Source organism: Seriola lalandi, unplaced genomic scaffold (genome assembly GCF_002814215.2).
Source record: "Seriola lalandi dorsalis isolate HSWRI2012SDOR001 ecotype SW California unplaced genomic scaffold, Sedor1 jcf7180002054934, whole genome shotgun sequence".
Lineage (NCBI taxonomy): Eukaryota > Metazoa > Chordata > Actinopteri > Carangiformes > Carangidae > Seriola > Seriola lalandi.
Window position 1 is genome coordinate 1,326,669 of NW_019525486.1, and position 17,962 is coordinate 1,344,630.

The window sequence follows — 17,962 nt, forward strand, 5'->3', positions numbered from 1 at the left end:
CCACTCTCATGCCTGTATTAAGTATTGAGACAGACGCAGGAGGTTATTAGCTTAGCTTAGCAAAACGACTGGAAGCAGGGGGAACAGCTGGCCTCGCTCCGTCCACATCTACAACATCTCTTAAGCAAATCAACATATTGTGTCCTCTTTGATTAATCTGTACACACAGAAATGTAGAAATCAGGTTGTAGTTTAAACGAGGAGTTACATGTATATGGGTGCGTGTCAGGCTAACTTTTGCAAACTTAGTGTGAGCAAATAACGCCCACAAAGTGAGCAGACTGTGTCCGCTGATGAAGACTGTGAGCAGCAGTTGAAAGCTGACCTTGAGATAACAGAATGACAAAAAGTCAAAGACCTGTCTCCCAGGTGAAGAATAAAATTTCACGCTGAGTATTGAATCTGCTGGATGGTGTATGTTTCCTCTTTTGGAGGCTAACTGTTTCCCCTCCTTCCAGTCTGTGTTCTGCGTTAGGCCAAACAAATCATGGGCCCGTCTCTCTACTGAATTCACAAAGATGAAATTGATATCGATCTTCACGCTGTAGGTATCAGAGCAAACAAGCAGATTGCCCAAGTCTTGGAGTATTCCTCAATAATAAAGCTCCAGGCAGCGTTTCCCAATAAGAATGTGTCAATTACTCCCCAGTTGATGTTACACAACAATGTAAGATGGAGCAGTTATCGAGATGCTGTTGTATTTGTTGTTCCAAACAGTGGGTCAATTCTGAGTTAGTCTTTGCCAGAGAAACGAAATCTCTGTAGAGAAACTGATGCAGATTAGGTTTCCCTGCTGTTGATAAATGCAGGACAGAAAACCTAAACAAAAGCAATCTGTGAGATTCAGATGACAAAACACCGCAGCAAAAACTTGGCACCAAAGAAATAATCCTTAACTGATACAGCAGAATCTTGATTACCACATCTGATAATGCTTTTATTTTAGCTCCCCCATGGTGAGAACATCAGCCAAGAGAAGCTAAATTACAACTCATAGGCGAGGATTCAGTGGCTCACACCAACACCAAGCCTTTACCTGCCCTTCTCTGGAGCCACACTCACTCTGTGTCTGTGCCATTGAAAAGCTGCCCAGAGAAGCAGGTGTGACAGCAGCCTTTTCGGTCACCGGTGAGCACGGCGACATCGAGTGAGTTAATCGCTGTGATTTCAGGTTGTTTTGATGCTTGGCACAGCGGAGTGGACCGGGAGTAGGTGGTGGTTAATTGCGGGGAGGTCACCGCCGCTCCGCTCGTGGCATAAACATTATTCATCAGGAGCGACAAGGTCAGACGCATCATAAATAGTTCACAGATTAATTATTGTTCTTGTGGTAATGGTCTGGGCTTGATGGAACATGGTAATGTAACTTTACACCTAGGTCATTGATGGCTGTCATTTTACTTTAGTTGAACATCCATAATTTGAAAATGCATTTAAAGGTCCCATATTGTATAAAGGTAGCTGTCCATGTCTTTTATACATTTCTATATTAATACTGTGAAAGTATCAAAGCCTCAGTCCACAGAGAAACACACACAGCCTGTATTCAGAAACTGAGACTTAAAACCAGCCGTCAAGACTGCTCTAACTTTGTGATGTCATAACGAAGCAATGACCGGTTTCAGCCATGCTCCAAGCCCCGCCCACCTGGACCCACCATCCAACCTTGCAGGATTTGGTTTCTCTGAGTGTTTTACCTGAAATCTGCTTTATATATTGATTTGCTCACTCACAAAGCAGTCAGCCAATCAGAAGAAAGGCTCAGAGCCTCCTCTCTTCTGATTGGTTCACAGTTATTAGAGCTCCAGGGGGGAGAAGCCTGAGAGGAGACGTGAAACGACATTGAGTTGGTTTTTGGTTCTTAAAACCACAAATATATCTTCTTAGCAGCACTTTAAATAAACTGTAAAATATGGGACCTTTAAAACATTTTCTTTTCATGTTTGGTATTTACATCTGAACTAAACTTTTTTTCTTTCTTTTTTTAGCCGCCATTTTTCACACCGACATGAAATCTGTATTTACACAGTTTTATGGTTAAAATGTAAAAGTCATGTCGTCTTTTTTTGTATACAGATTACTGTGCTCTTGCTAAATCCATGAATGGCTGTGTTTACAGTGTGAGGATTTGGAGGAACTGGGTGGATTTTCTGGCTTTTGCCTGTAGTCTTATTCAGCCTCAACTCAAATTACACAGAACATAAATTACGCGCAGCTAATAAGTGAAGTCACTGTTCTCCTTTTCAGAGCTGAGTCCACAGACTTTAAATAAATGTTCCAGTCATGGTTTTGAGTGTAACAGCCCAGAATAATGGCCTTTTCTTGCCAGATGTTCTTCTTTAGATGAGTTCACAGGCATCTGCAGCGTTTACCAACACACACACACACACACACACACAAGCAAATAAAGGTAGAGGTCATTTAGTCGTAGGTGCACCACCAACGCTCGATCCTCTGATGGTAACAGTAATCAATAGGCGCCCTTGCTTAAGGTCATCTGGTCATGGATGGACAGGTTCTGTCAGGGGGAGTCAGTAAATGGCATTAAAGAAAGAAAGAGTGAAAAGAGAAACATCACAGCTGCTGAATGTGGTTTCATTTACCACAACACGATAAGCCAGTTTATCATTTAAAATACAAAAGCCTGAGTTACCTCAAACGAATTAGCACCTTGAGTCTTGAATTTCTCGATGGCCTTCTTCATGGTGTTTTGGAAAACAGTATCTCAACAGTCAGTCACTGTCTTTAAGCTCAGGCACCTCGGGCTGTTGTTCACAAGTGATGGGAAGATGGAGTGTGACATTGACGGGCAGGCTGGTGCTGCGCCTGCAGGAATGCAGACGCTGCACTCGACTGTTGTGGTGGAGACGGAGCTGATTTTATGGCAAGGCTTTTTCGATTTAATGTTCCAGCTCTCACTTATGGTCAAGAACAAATAGTTTTCACAAAGCGGTTAACTACATTGGAATTTAAGCAATCACACTATTGCTTTGATAGAGGTTATCAAGGAGATTTTTTTACTCGAGTCACAGTGTGGTTGGAGACTAGAGTAACAGAACACACAAAATGCACTTTCCCAGCATTCTTCTGTGCAGCAAAATTATCGCCATCATAACTCCTAGCTCCCATTGGACATGTTTTCGTACAGGTCAGTGCATACAGGTTCAAACTGCGTGAGAGCTAGCATCTCTCTCCTTGGAAACAAAAGGCCTTGCTCTGTGTTGTGATAAACTTGCACTTTTGATATGGATGTGTTAGCAAGAAGTTGAGCAGCCCAGAATCCGTAGGGAGCTTGTAGTAAAGTTGCTGCTCTTTCTCAATGAAAGGAGCCATCTGAGGAGGATGTGGCGTCTGATCAGGAAGCCTCCCTGCAGCGGTCCTCCAGCCATGTCCAAGTGGAAGGAGACCCCAGGGACGGCCACAGAAAGGACTGCATATATCCCGTGTGGCCTGGCAACCTCTCAGGAAGAGATGGAAGACGTGGCTCAGAGAGGGACATATGGGTTAATTTGCCGACTGCTGCTGCAGCTGGGAGAGAACAGGCGGTCGGGTGGATGTGCAGTCTCTTGTTTTCCGAGGGTAAAGAAATGTAGGGCTTCGTGGTTTTAATATCTGAGAGGTAGAGTCATAGGACTGTGTCTGTTTTGGCCGTTGGTTGTGTATTTTTGTTGCTGATTCAGAGCAGGCCTAAACATAATCAAAACAGCAGTACAATGAGTGTACAGCCTGACCCTGACTCACTGTTTGTTTAAACCTTATTTTTTGGGGTGTCAAATATGCTAACGTACTTATGTTTCTCTTAACTCTTTATTAGCAAGGTATTTGGGGTGTTGGTGGAAAATGTGATATTCCATTAGCGGATTTTAATTTTACTCTCAAATACCATCATGCCGTTCACCAGCACTGCAGAAAAACAAGGCATTTGTCATCATTTCGTACGTGATTTTGTCACACATTGTCAGAACAAATCCTCACGGCGTTACCTGACTGCAGGCGTCCATTCATCTTCCACCTGCTCCTGTTCATTACTCTACAGATGCATTCAAAACATGCAGCGAGTTTCACGAAAAGTGCTGCAAATTTCATAGTTGGAGTCAGTCAACTGTAAGAGCAGAGTATTACAACAAGTATAAATGTGCCTCAAACCCGTTTCAAAGGTTAATGGATTGGATGCTCACAAACACACACCGAAATACTACGGGAAAAAAAACCCAACAGTGCATACATTTACATACATTTGAGGCATTTAGCTGAAGTGTCTGCAACTGTGAAATAAAGCTCAAATCTCCCAGGTACCATTCGATACCTCGGCTTGAATAAATAGACATTTTTCTCCAGAAGCTCTGTGTGATTCGTCTAATGTAAGGGGTGTTTGTACTTCTTTCACCACAGGTCCTAACAGAAACATACCTGCTGCTCCTTTTTTATTTTTGTTTCTAACCTTTGGCAGAAGTGAACCCAACGACAATGTAACTCCGAGCAGGTTTGTGGCGCCGCCCCCCCGACACCTCCGCTGGGGTAAATAAGGACCATATATGATGGCTCACAAAAATAGCATGACATAATTCAGTATTGATTTGCTCTCCTGGCTGGCTGATCTTCATTTTGTGACACTGGAGTGCGGAGAACTCAGAGGCATTGGCATCGATCAGGTGGCGCCGCCAAAGCAAAATTTCATTTTCGCAAATGTGGCAGCAGTTCTCTGTATTCCATACACCGACATGTGGTGTTGTTTTTTTTAGAGTCAAATATATCGATCCACTGTCATCATCTTTTTTTTTTTTTTTCCTAAAAATATCAGACAGTTCTTTCAGAGCACAGCAGCTATTTGTGTAACATGTTAACGCGACCTCATGTCTTGACAGTGGATTAAAGGTCTGATGATTTTGCAGAGCTGTCACTGTCAATAATATAGATTGCATTAGTTTGATATGTGCATGCATGAGATGGAATGTAATCACTTTTGTCCTTGTGGCTTTTAAATAGAAAGAACTACTTTCCTCTGGTGTGGAAAGTCAAGTCTGATCCATTGAGTCTGATCTCAGTTTATACTGGTCTGCTGCTTATTTGACTTGTGTTGGTCTTAATTCATTTTTTCTACAAATATAAATGTCTTTATTATGAATAGAACTGGAGTATTTTGGTCAGGCCAGGGGATAAAACAAGAAATCCATTCATGATATTTTCTTCATGTCAGTCAATAGTGATCGAGACTGTTCTGTAAAAAAACGAGCCCACAGGTCGTTTGTGCAGCAGGTTTTTATGACCCATAGTTACGTTTTGTTGTTAGGCGACATCTAGTGGCCGTAGTAATTATGACATGTTGTGGTGGATGGATGAGACGCCATCCTTGTCAGTACAAATCCTTATAAATACAACAGTGTGTGTGGGTTATTTACAGCCTCTCAGTTACATTCATTAGATAAAATTCCTAATTGTTACCATGAAAAACGAGCAGCAGCATTCATCGTGTGTCGCAGTACGACGCAGGTATCGGTACGTTTAGTTCAGGGTGTTTTCTCTGAGGGCCAGCAGATGGTAATAACTGCTGGTGTTTGAGGCTGTGCTCTCTCGCACGCTGCATACATTACTGCATGGCGATGCATCAGGTGATAAAACAGGTTGTGGTATTTCCTGTCTTAATTGAGACAAGCTTTGGAAGCGTTATCTTCGTACATCACCGCTCTGGTTGGTGACAGATGTCTCGTTCAGTTAAAATCACTGAGCCGCAGTCGAGTCGTTTATCCACAACAACTCTGCGTGTTTGAGGTTGTTGTGACTTGAGCTGTCGTTTTCTCAGCTGACAGCCGACGGCTCGTCTGTCCCGTCGATCAGACTTTTGATACCACGACATCTTCCTCAAGAACTGCCAAAAAGAAAATTCACAAAACACAAGCAAACATAGAAATGTGCAGCAGTTCACACAATGGAAGTTAGTTACAAAACATGAAACACTGAATATTATTGTTTATTGTCTTTGAACCAAGTTTTGTAAAATGGCTTAAACTTAAATGTAGGGCCGGGAGATGCAGCCAAAAATGTTATCACCAATAATGTTATCATCGATAATTATTCATCATCTTTAGTGACCTGTTTTTCGTAAAGACCAGGGGAAAAGTCAAACAGTGTTGTTGCTGAGAACCTGTGGGTTGTAATCCAAAGGATGGAAGCAGCTGAGGTCGAATTAAAGAAACCAATGACCTTTCCTCGCCGTCTTCACCTGCTGCACCTCTGTTGTTGTTGTTGATGCAACCAAACAACACACCTGTGAAATGATTGGCTGTTTATGAGCCAGGGAGGGAGCGACCTTGACGTTTGTTCATGCAACTGTGAAAGTATCAGACCTTCTATCAAACAGTATTTTTTATTGCTATTGATGAAATGTCTAGTCAAATGTTCCCTCACACACACAGGCTTCACCAGCGTGTGGAAATCAACAGAATATCTGACTTTATCTCAACCCGACTCTCACATAAACCCCGTCTGTGATTCAGCTACAGCAATTTTGGTGTTTGCTTGTTTTCTCTCCTAACTGTCACAACACTTTCAGCTCACTGCTTCTTTTTTTGTGCCAATATTTACTCTTCAATCTTTAGATAAAACAAATAAAGTAGAAAAAGATTCTCTAAAGTCTGGAGGAAACAAACATGTTCAGCCAGCTGTTGCTATAGCGCTGGATGAAGCCATATGACTCAAAACAAACGATGTATTTCTCTCTGCAGATGGCGTCCTCCCCGGTGCTGTTCCACTACCGCTCTCCCCTGTGCTCAGACTGGCACAACCCTTGGCAACCCCTACAATGCCGACGCCGGCGCCTGCGGCCTCGCCGATAGTCCCGAGCAGCACGGCAGCCACAGCCCCAGAGACTACCTCAGCTGCCGGAGGGGACGAGAGGCAATCAAAGCTCAACGCACCCTCAGAACCAGACCTGGAGCCCGAGGCCGAACCCGAGGCGGAGACGGACGCGGAAACAGAGGAGGAGAAAGCTCGGCGTCTTTTGTACTGCTCGCTCTGCAAGGTGGCGGTCAACTCGGCGTCACAGCTGGAGGCCCACAACAGCGGTAAGAGGCAAATGTGAACATCAGTGGAGTATTTGTAGTAATTATGACAGAGATATTTATACAGAAGACATAAGAGGCTGTGTGTACTGTAGATGGGAGGCGTTTACCTGCTGGGCTCCTACAGGTGTTTTTCTCATCAAACACCTCGACTTTAACACGATTATTCCGTTCAGCTTGGTGCAATTTCCATGAGAAATACACCAGCATCACTTGTTCTGAAATGGTTCTGTGAGTCGATGCTTTTTGTGAAGAAGGTTGTTATCTGCTGAGTCTCTACACAATCACCCAGCTGAGTTATTTTGGTCTTAATTCATCATCGTCAGGCCTGAAAGTGGTTTCAAAAGGAACCTCGTATCCAACTTTGATCAGGTACTGTGCGACATCCTTGCTTTCAAAAACAACGAATATATCCTGAATCACTGTGTCTGACAATTTCTAATACAGTTTACACACAGACACATACACACACACACATACACGCACACACACACACACACACACACACACACACACACACACAATACGCTGAGCCATCTGTGTGTTCAGTCAGAGCTCCATGCAGGAAATGTCCCACTGATTTCCCTTACAACTATTTCATTGAAAGTTTGAGCAAGAGAACAGAGTCAGAGGAAACATGATGGACAGAAACACCCATACAACAAGCTGTTGTCGTATTAATTGTGCAGCATGTCCATAGTCGGGTCTTGATCAAATATCAATCAATCACACAGGTGCCATGTGTGATGCCTTATTCACTGAACACGCTGAACGTACTGAACGTACTGAACGTACTGAACGTACCCGTTTGCGACTAATAAAGGTGAACGTGAGCGTTGTTTACTCTGGTGAGAGTTGACAACAACGACTTGGACACCAGGAGGTAGCAGTAGTGAACCAAAAAGCCTTTTGCCAACTGTCAAAACAATCACCAGAAGAATAAGAACTGTATTTTGGTTTTTACGGCTGCATGCAATGGTTTCGAGCGCCCGGCGTGTGTTGGGTGCAGTGTTCAGTGCTGGCGATACAAACACAGCTGAAGGGCTGAAGTCAGTTCGTATGAACATTTGAAAGGCTGTTATGAACAAATCTGTTCAGATTCCAATGGAAAAAATGTCACCGCTGAGTTTGAATAAACAGCCACATCAGTGACCAGTTTGAAAAACGACACATCGAGTTGAAGCATCTGACCAGTCTTTTGAAATATCTGCGAGTGAATGATGATAAGAAATCACTAAGAAAGGGACCTAGAGCTGCAAAGTTCCTCCACCTGAGTCAAACTCACGGCATACACACATAAAACATATACTGACGTTGGTTTTTCTTAACTTTTAAAAGTAATCTCTGTCTGTGACTCTATAGTCAAAAGGAGTTCATGTAGTTTGAGAAAGGGCAGTGATTTGAGGCTGGGATGGACGGGTAGGGGGAGGTAAGAACTGAACGTGAAGTAGTTTATTTCTTTGGAACATGAACTTGGTTCAAATTCAAAATTGTGCAGTATGAATGTGAACTAGTTCATTTTAACCTCTGTGAACTGAACTTTGAGCTAGCTCGCGTGAAGTGTGAACTTGCACAACGATGCTTATAAAATCATAACACTTAACTTATAACACAGCTCCAGCAAAGACGGACTGGTCGTCTGAAAGTCGCTAGATCTAGGGCAGCCGAGTCTCCCGCAGACCAGCGTGTGTTTTTGAAATCTTCATTATAGACGGTGTTAAAGTTTTTTCAGTCAGATGCCAAATAATCCATCTGTAGAATAGCTTCAAAATTCACAAAAGGCAAAGCATCAGGCCCGGGGAGTAAGCTGCAGAATCCCGCTGTGCAACCTGTGGTGTTGACAGCTGACTGTGCTATAACTGGCTCATTAATATACCAGTATGGGTCACTGGTTCCATCCTTGAGTCTCTGCTGTCGTGGTTATTTTTCCCTGGAATTACATCATGAATTATTTGTAGCCTTTTAAGCCTATTTGTTGTGTTTGTCCTGTATTAAGATATTGTTTATTTCCCCTGATGTTTCATGATTGTATGAGGAGGGTTTTCACTGGTCTGAGTCAAAAGTCAAAGATTGTTCTTAATTCCCAGTCCGTCCTTTCACTCCAGACACGACACAACTCAGGACAACTGTGTAACTTTTGCACCAGTTTAACAAGGTATTTGATCAGGATCGTTTTATGAGGCTAATTTCTCATATTTCCCAGATCAGAAAAGCCTCTGAGCTCCGATCTCACTTTTCGCTCAGGCAGCATGTGTGGGTTAAGTTCAAACGCTGACCAGGCCGCTCCTCTTGTTTGAACCTGCAGGTACGAAGCACAAGACGATGCTCGAGGCCAGGAGCGGCGTGGGCTCCATCAAGTCCTTCCCCCGGCCGGGAGTCAAAAGCAAACTGGCTACGTCCACCAAATCGTCGACGGGCCTGCAGAACAAAACGTTTTACTGTGAGACGTGTGATGTGCATGTCAACTCCGAGACTCAGCTAAAACAGGTGAGAGCGACGGAAACTGAAAACTGAAAAGTGAACTGAATCATAGATGAACTGAGATAAATTGAATTCTTGTATGAATAATTTTTGTGTTAAACTCAAGCTGAAACATTAAAAGTGTTAATTAATGTATGTGAGTGGAGTGAAGGGAATGCAAATACTAATTACAATGTTATGAGATTGCACTGTAATTGTACTGTTGCTATGCCTGTGAAGATTTTTCTGTAGGTTTCCAGTAGTAATGGTGGCAGATTTACCACTCGAACGCAATTTATGGAACGATGGATCTTTGATTTTGCACAAAGTAAACACCGGCAGGCTTCTCATTTTCAGCTTAAGACCGGTGATTTTGTTAGCTCAACTGACTGGCTGTCGCTAGCAGATTCTATAACCTGCGGTTAGCTAGCAGTAGCTAATTAACGGTCACTAACTATGCCCATGATGTTGTGCTAAAAGACTGAAGCTAAAGCTAAAAAGCTAAATCAGCATCCTCACCAGTTGATGGTCCATGTAGAAGATAAATAAAGATAAAGCTTTGGTCTTGTCTTGCAGGGAACAGCCAGTTAAACACTGGAGTAATTAAAATGTTTGTTTCACTTTTACAAAAGAAAAGGCTTTGAGGATGAGGACTAGCCACATTCTTTGACAAACATAATGCTAGTTTAGCTAACGAGTTTGGTAGAGGTTGTTGGAGTGTAAACTTCCCCAAACTAAATAAAGAGCAGGACAGAGTCACTAATTAATAGTTAAACTGTAAGCTCTGACATAGTAAACTAACTTTAATTCCACAAAATAATATTTAGCTTTTGATATACGCTGCAATTAGGAATAATGCTACGTTACCATTTTAGGTAGTTAGCAGGACATGCTAACAATGTAAGATGTTTAATCCATTCCTTACAATTTTGCTTTTGTGATTTTGTTTTTTAAAGTCTAAAGTCTAAAGACATTTCCCTCCAAACTATTCTAAAGTCTAGTTATGGTTGCTAATCTATGTCTGGACAGTCATCGCTAAGGGGAAGGCTTTACAATACTTGAGCAGTGGATATTTTTGCTACAGTTAATTAAAGGCTTAAACCAGAAAAAAAACTTTTAAGAATTTTCTTTTATCATTTTGCCTTAAGTCTTTGGCTCACTCAAAATGTTTCCACGTGCACCACAACACTGGGGTTATTAGAAGAATCAGAATAAGGCAGGAAAACACATTTACATGCTCTAATACCCTGTTTTCATGCAGCTGCTCGGTAATACGATTTCTGTCTCGCCTCCTTCCATGTTTTTGAACCAAGGATGACATTGTCTGAAGTGTATTAGTGATATCAAGCTGCAGCATTAAGAGCTCTTGTTTTATTTTGGTGAGCGTATTTAGTTTGATGAGACATTATCTCTATAGAGTCGACTGTTGTTTTGAAAACCTTCTTATTTACTGAAGTGTCAGATGTCTTGCTTTTTGTTGGACTTAACTTTTTTTCTTCTTCTGTGGATACAAAGATGCACCACTCCACTGCTAGTAATGATCTCTCCTTTCATCCTGCCGCGCCGCTGTCTCAGCAAAGTTTTCCCTCTCTGTAGTCTTTGTCATGCACGAAACACTCCTGCAAGAAATCTTGTTAAGCATAGAAAGCACATGGCCGAGAAATCAAGTTTCTCCAGTAGAAATGAAGCTAACTGAGTGTCTCCTAATCCCTCCCCGCGAATAAGGAGAAGTGCTTCTGGTTTACACGATGTTAAGGAAATCAGGTTTGTATGGAAAGCCGACAATAATCTGATCTCTTTGTGATATTTTGCTCAGTGAGGCTTGGCTGAAACCTCTGCCTAGGAATGTGTATCTTGGTTGTAGCTTTGGGGCACTCCACAAATCTTTTTTATTTTTTTATTTTTTCTTGTAGCTACTGATCATTCTGTCATGGGGGGAATTTCATCTACAATACTTGAAAACCACTCTGTTTTGTCTGAGCTAACCTTGAGAGTTCTCACTGAAAATAGACAGGCTTTGTATGAATTTTTCATGCAGGGGACTTTTACCGAGTGCTGCTGAATAACGGCGATTCTCTGTGAAAAGAATCCAGCGTGACAAATTTCAGTTACAGCTTGAGACCAGAGGAAAAGTGTGATTGTTAAATCCACTGCGAGAAGTTGTGAAATTTAGACCCAGCCAGAAAAATATGCCTTTTGTTCTCCACATGTGCTCACATTGAATTATTTATCAACTCTGGTGTACAAAGTATTTTCATATATGTCACTCCAGATTCTTATATTTTACTTGCATTCATATCCACCAGTTGTTCCTGATCTGTTAACATCAGAGTTTCATTTTACGTCTCGCATCCATTCTCAACATGACGTACTGCATTTAACATGGGAACCGAAAGTATCTTTTGGTAACTGCCGTCTGCACTATACAACTGGTGCTACAACTGCAGTCTCTTTCACCACGGGGGGCTCCGGTCACAATGAAACCTTTAAAGCTGTAATCCTTTTTCGCCTTGAGACAGGAGGGGTATTTTTAGTCCTGCACCCTCCCTCCCTGTTGGTCAGGTTCCCACCTCAGCACACGATAAGCTATCTACCCTGAAATGGCACCGAGCCTGAGGCTGAGGTGACTGGCATCTATAAAGCATCACAGCTCATCCTTAGTAATAATTCAAAATGAAAAAAAACAATAACAGTTTTCACTTGACTGGCTCTTGTCCAGAGAAACATGCAGTATCTCAGACACACTACAAAAGGCTTAAAGACTTTTATGTTGGTAACTCCTCTTATATGCCTCTATCTGGTCCAACTTTCCCCCTGACCAACTAATCCGCCAGTGAAATAAATAAACACACTGGATTAAAAGCTATAAAAGCCGATGGTGAATACTTTAAAACTCTGGCGATAAATCACAAGACACCTTAAATAAAAGCCAGGCTAGAAAAGGTTTGTCTTGAGGTTTCTTTTAAAAATGTCAACAAGCGGAGTCCCTCAGATCCTCCAGCAGACTGTTTCAGAGAGTAAATCCACGGCGGCTAAATGTGGACTCCCGATGTGTTTTTGTTGAAATCCTCGGGAAGACTAGGAAGCCAGCTGCAGAGGGGATCTGCAGGATCTAACGTATCAAAAAGGATTTAAAAACTAATGAGACAATCTTAAAAACTGTTCTCAAACTGACAGGCAACCAATGTCTCCCTTACAGAAAAAACCACATGAATTTCCCCGTGATCACATGTGTCCGTATGTGATTTTGCACATGTGTAATTCCTGTGGTTTCTCTGCAAAGGTCTGTCTGGTCTTCGTTAATACTCTGGCCGCTGCCTTTTGAACAAGTAGGCGGCCAACAGCGTTTTTGAGAACACCAGATAAGAGAGAGTTTCAGTAGTCAAGCCGAGAGGTTATAACAGCACGGCTAAGGCACTACGACACTTTAATCTTAAAAACAATGTCCTCTAACATTGTTTTAGCAATATGGCACAAATAGAGTAGAAATGTATCTTGATTATATCGTAAATAATGTGTATTTGACCCAGACCGTGACCAACTTTGAACTTTTTTTTGTTAATTGACATGTTTGTTCACTACATGTGAAGAGGTTCCAGGAAGATGAGCTTCTGCGTTGTTTTTCCTCTGTTGCCCTGGTTACGCAGCAAGCCGCACGCAAACTTCAAAAATGCAGAAAATAGTTGTTTGCATTCACAAGAGCATCAGCCAGCCCCTCTCTCTCTCTCTCTCTCTCTCTCTCTCTCTCTCTCTCTCTCTCTCTCTCTCTCTCTCTCCCTCTCCTTGCTGCTGCCCACCTTGGCAGCGTGACTGTCTTTGTGTTTGTGCTGGAAACAACAGAGGTGCTGGTGGTGGCAGCAACTGCTCAGTGTCTGAAGGAACCTTTACTGCCTTTTTTTTCCTGCTTTGACTTTCCTGGCTGGTCTTGGTAGTCACGGTCAAACTAACCCCATATTGGCCATATTCTGAAGATCAGTCAAAAGAGAGACTCAGGAGAGACTCTCTCTTTTCTAGTGCACATTGGAGCTTTAACCACAGTTAAGTAACGTGCTGAAAACTACAGTGCGGTGTGACTCAGGACTGACAACCTCTCTTTCTCATTTTTCAGCACATCAGCAGCCGGCGTCATAAAGACCGGGCAGCGGGTAAACCGGCCAAACCTAAATACAGCCCCTACAGCAAGCCGCAGAAAGGCCAGACCAAGCAGCCGGTGAGTCACCGCGCGCCTCAGTCGTCTTATCAGCAACAAAAAGCCCGGGTGCCGACACAACAATCACAGTGACTCAGTTCTGATAGCGTCTTAGGAGACAGTCATATCACACCATGACTCCCCGATAGGTATCGTTCTCTCTTGCTGTTTGTATGGAGGAGAACATTGGACAAAACTGCACACCTCTCCTAAAGCGCTGGGGTCCGCTCTTTAAGTCACATTCAATCCCCTTCATGGCAACTAATTTGATAAGACGTCAGCTTTCATAAGTGGATCACCTGTTACTGAGCTTTTATTAGATATCCGTGGCAGGGAACACCGTGATTTAACTTGAAAAGCTGATATTTTATTGACAAAAACAGCACGAATCAAGGCTGATGTGAGCCAGCGGACTGGAGCCAGAATGCAGACTCAGGTCAAATGCTATTTAGAAGTGATTGTAAAATGTCAGTTCTAACTATTTTGGAGAAGCTCAGCATGTGGTCTTCGGCACCGGAGAGGTTCAGATTAGTGTCAGGCGAGCTGACAAACCACAGAGGGAGAGAAGTATACTGAAATAACTTCAACATATTTTCCTGAGGTAATTGTTTAACTTTCCGGTTCACTCTGTCAAACCCAGATCCCCTCGCACTTCAGAGTTAATACAAATGCTAAAAGTTGTTTTTCTTTTCTTGAGTATCACATGACACAGGATTAGTAAGGTGCATGTTGGTGCCATGTGGATTCAATGTGGGAGAGACCCGACTTTTCATCTCACAGAAGTGCTGAGAAAACGACATTCATCACACCCACTGTTTTGCCACGACGAAGCGCTGGGGTTACCAGTGTGGGGGAAATGACTTTTTCTGAAACCCATCATTGACTGAGTTAACGGAGAGGAGCTTCTTTGATGAGCGGAGAGTAAAGAATGCTTCCCATCGGGTTACGATGCCTGAGTCAGTGATTGATAACCCATGACAGCGGCTGCCAGCCTGGTGCTGTGAGACCGTAGCTTTTCCATTACTGATACAGAAGATTAAGCCAGATAACTTTGGTGACCTTTTCACCCTATTAGGCTGTTGTAGGAGGTTGGGTGCTGTTTGTCTGTCTGTCACCCTATTGTTTCTTTCCTTGTGTTTCACTGTTTATCTGTTTACTTCTGTTTTTTTTCTTCCTCAGAAAAACTCACCTGACTTCACTCTTTAATATTCACGTGCTTAAAAAGGGCTTTGACCTTTGAAGAGTTAAATCTCCACTGTGATTTTGTGCCTTATGCCACAAAGTGTGTCTCATTACTGGGATGAATAGCAGGATTTAAGGTGTAAGCTTTAGTTTTAAGACAATACCAGAGCTCTAAGACGAACAGATTTCACAAATGCCTGGTGAAACTGTAGATACACTGACTAAATAACTGAAAAATAATTGTATATTTGACTGAGTTGTCATTTCCATTTCTGTTTCCTATTCAAACTGTAGTGTGTTGCAGATGACTTGGAACAGTTTCAGCAATTAGCAGCTGATTTCTGGCACCTGTTCGCTGCCTCGTTAAGCTCTGTGCAGCAGCAGCAGCAGCGTCCTCAGCCGCCATGTTGTCTCTTCATTCATGTTTCTTGTCATTAAAAATTTACTAGTTAAACACTATTTTTGACTTAACATGGTGCTGCTGTTGATCCGGGGCTGCAACGAGGACGTTTCTGGAAAATCAGGACAACAAAACATAAACTGCATTGACAAAGAGTTACCACAAAAAAACTACATGGATAGTGTCAAGAAAAATCATTAGACATAAATAAACACAAATTAAAACAAACACATGATGAAAAAATTACATTCAAATTAAAACTCTTAAAAAAGTATATATAATAAAATAAGATTGAATCAATAATAATTAGACAAATAAAATAACAGGGAATGAATTCCGGGCAGTAAATAGGAAGTTTACAAAACTGACACTTGCTAAAAATATGTAGGATTATTGCAATTAATCTGTTGAGTTCTTGATTGTTGCTGTTGATAGATGGATAGATAGATAGATTGATTGATTGATTGATTGATTGATTACAATTAATCAATTATCTGTCAAGACTGTAAAATAAACAGAATATTGAAAATGTCCATCCCAGAGCCCAAGATACCGTCTTCAAACTGCTTGTTTATTTCCAGTCAACAGACAAACATACTGATTTTGTAATTAAAATCAGAACAGAAATAAGCAGCAAATTGTCACATTTTACATTCATGCTGATGAACTGAACTGAAACTGGCAGCAGTTTTGTTAATTGATTAATCGTTTCAGTAATTGTCTATGCAAAAACTATCCAACTCCTCAAACGTGGTAATTGTTCTTCATCTTCTGTGGTAAAAGTCGACTGAATGTCTTTGAGTTTCAGATCTGTTGGTTGGACAAAACAAGTAATCTGGGCCTGATTATGGGCTGTTTTCAGTGTTTGCTGATATTTTATAGACCAATCAATTAAAAATGGCTGCATTTACTAATAATTGGTGATGATAATTAGCCATTAGATGCAGCCCTAATTGAATGTCTACTTGGCTTTCCAATCTTATTAGCTTCCAGTAGTTCCTAATTTAAATCTTATTTTATTCAAGTTTATCTTTTATGGAAAGACATCTCAATGCTGCAAAGTGTTGTTCTGTTAATTGTACCAAATCTCACCCAAAAAATTCAAATGATACCCTGACCCGTCTGAACGTACAGAGTCTGTCCGGTAGCAGAGGTTACCGTGGTGATTTAGTGTGTCCGTTATTTCATCTACTCTGTGTAAATACAGATTGTATTAAGTGTATTTTGTCTCCTTTCACCAGATAAAGCTGACCTTGGGAAAGGAGCGCCAGTGTCAGCATCTGTCCGCCCAGATCATACCTGCTCACTTGGCAGCAGTGGCAGCAGCCGCCGCCGCCGCCATCGGCAACTCTTTCACGCACCGCACGAACCACGCCACTAACCACGCCCCGACCACTGCCCTCTTCCAGACACAGACCCTCCCCGCTGCCCTGCTCCGCCCGGCCCCTGGGCCTGTCAGGACCTCCCACCCACAGGTCCTATTTGCCCCTTATTGACCTGTTGTTTGACCTGGGCGGAGCTGCCCCACCTCCCGTCAAGGACCAAACCATGTGCTTCACCCACACCAGGCCAAGGAGTCGTGTCAGTACCTGTACTCCTTCTATGCATCCAGGATACTGAACATCTTCACACCGAGATCAAACCTCTCACCTGTCCTCATATGGATTATCCTGCATTCAAAGCTAGACTGGATGACGGCAGAGCATTGGGCGCTTTCTGGTGATGGATTTATTTCTCTAATCCCACTGAAACCTGGACAGTACATGCTTTCTGTGCCATCCTGCAGCCCGTGGCTCACACCCAGACCCCAGACTTGGACCTACATTGTACCGCAATAATGTATAAGACTAACCCCGTGAACTATGCAGTGTCATTATTTCATGATGTAAGGCACAGTTTGAGCTAAAAATACGGTAGGGATGTGCTTTTTGTAAAGATACAGCGTGGCACTAAGATCATTGCTTTAGTGGAGGATTACTGTCGCTCATAATTTAAAAGGCTGTTACTGATCATAAGAGCGAGCAAAGCCCTCCTCTGTTCCTGTATGCACTTTAAGCCCCTCCTCTGTTGATGTCTACATTAGATGGCTAGACTGTGTTAGATGGTTAGAGTATGTGTCGTAATGTGTGTTTTTGTATTCGTCCTTGCATTATCTGTGTGTGTGTGTGTGTGTGTGTGTGTGTGTGTGTGTGTGTGTGTGTGTGTGTGTGCGTGTGCGTGAGAGAACTTCCCATCCACCATAAGCCATCCCAGTCGATATCCAGCACACATTGTCACTGATCATGTCTCAGGCCAGAGGGACCACAAAGGCTTGTGTATATTAACTGTCAGTGTGTAAAAGGTGAACAATTTCAAATAAAAAGAGTCCTAATTTGTTAACGCGAGTGGTTCTGTGTAGGTCAGTGGTTGCTGTCACATGTAGTCATGGTAACGGTCGGTGCCTAAAGAACCTCAGTTTGTGCAGTGTGTTGAAATCTACCAGCAGGATATTAAAGGTGCTATATGTGAGTTTTCTCTGCCGTCGAACGTGGTTTCTTGCCAGAAGTGGGCCGTGGTGATGGTCGTTTGCCAAAAGCTTCAGCCATTGTTGTGTTTACAATAAGAAAGGTTATAATAGGTCCTCTGAGCAGCGCTACTTCATCAGGGCAGATTGGAGGCTACAGTGAGTCGCTA

At 42.5% G+C, this 17,962-nt stretch overlaps 1 protein-coding gene across 2 annotated transcripts in view; it reads left to right on the top strand.

Moving 5' to 3' along the window:
* The window catches only part of znf385d (zinc finger protein 385D), a 76,657-nt gene extending 58,989 nt beyond the window's left edge, over positions 1-17,668 (top strand). For both annotated transcript variants that reach the window (XM_023393436.2, XM_087170209.1), the window contains exons 5-8: positions 6,723-7,061; positions 9,364-9,545; positions 13,627-13,728; positions 16,531-17,668. In XM_023393436.2, the coding sequence (XP_023249204.1) occupies positions 6,723-7,061; positions 9,364-9,545; positions 13,627-13,728; positions 16,531-16,785 (878 nt within the window). In that variant the 3' untranslated portion in view covers positions 16,786-17,668. The remainder of the gene's footprint in view (positions 1-6,722; positions 7,062-9,363; positions 9,546-13,626; positions 13,729-16,530) is intronic.
* Positions 17,669-17,962: the final 294 nt, after the last annotated feature.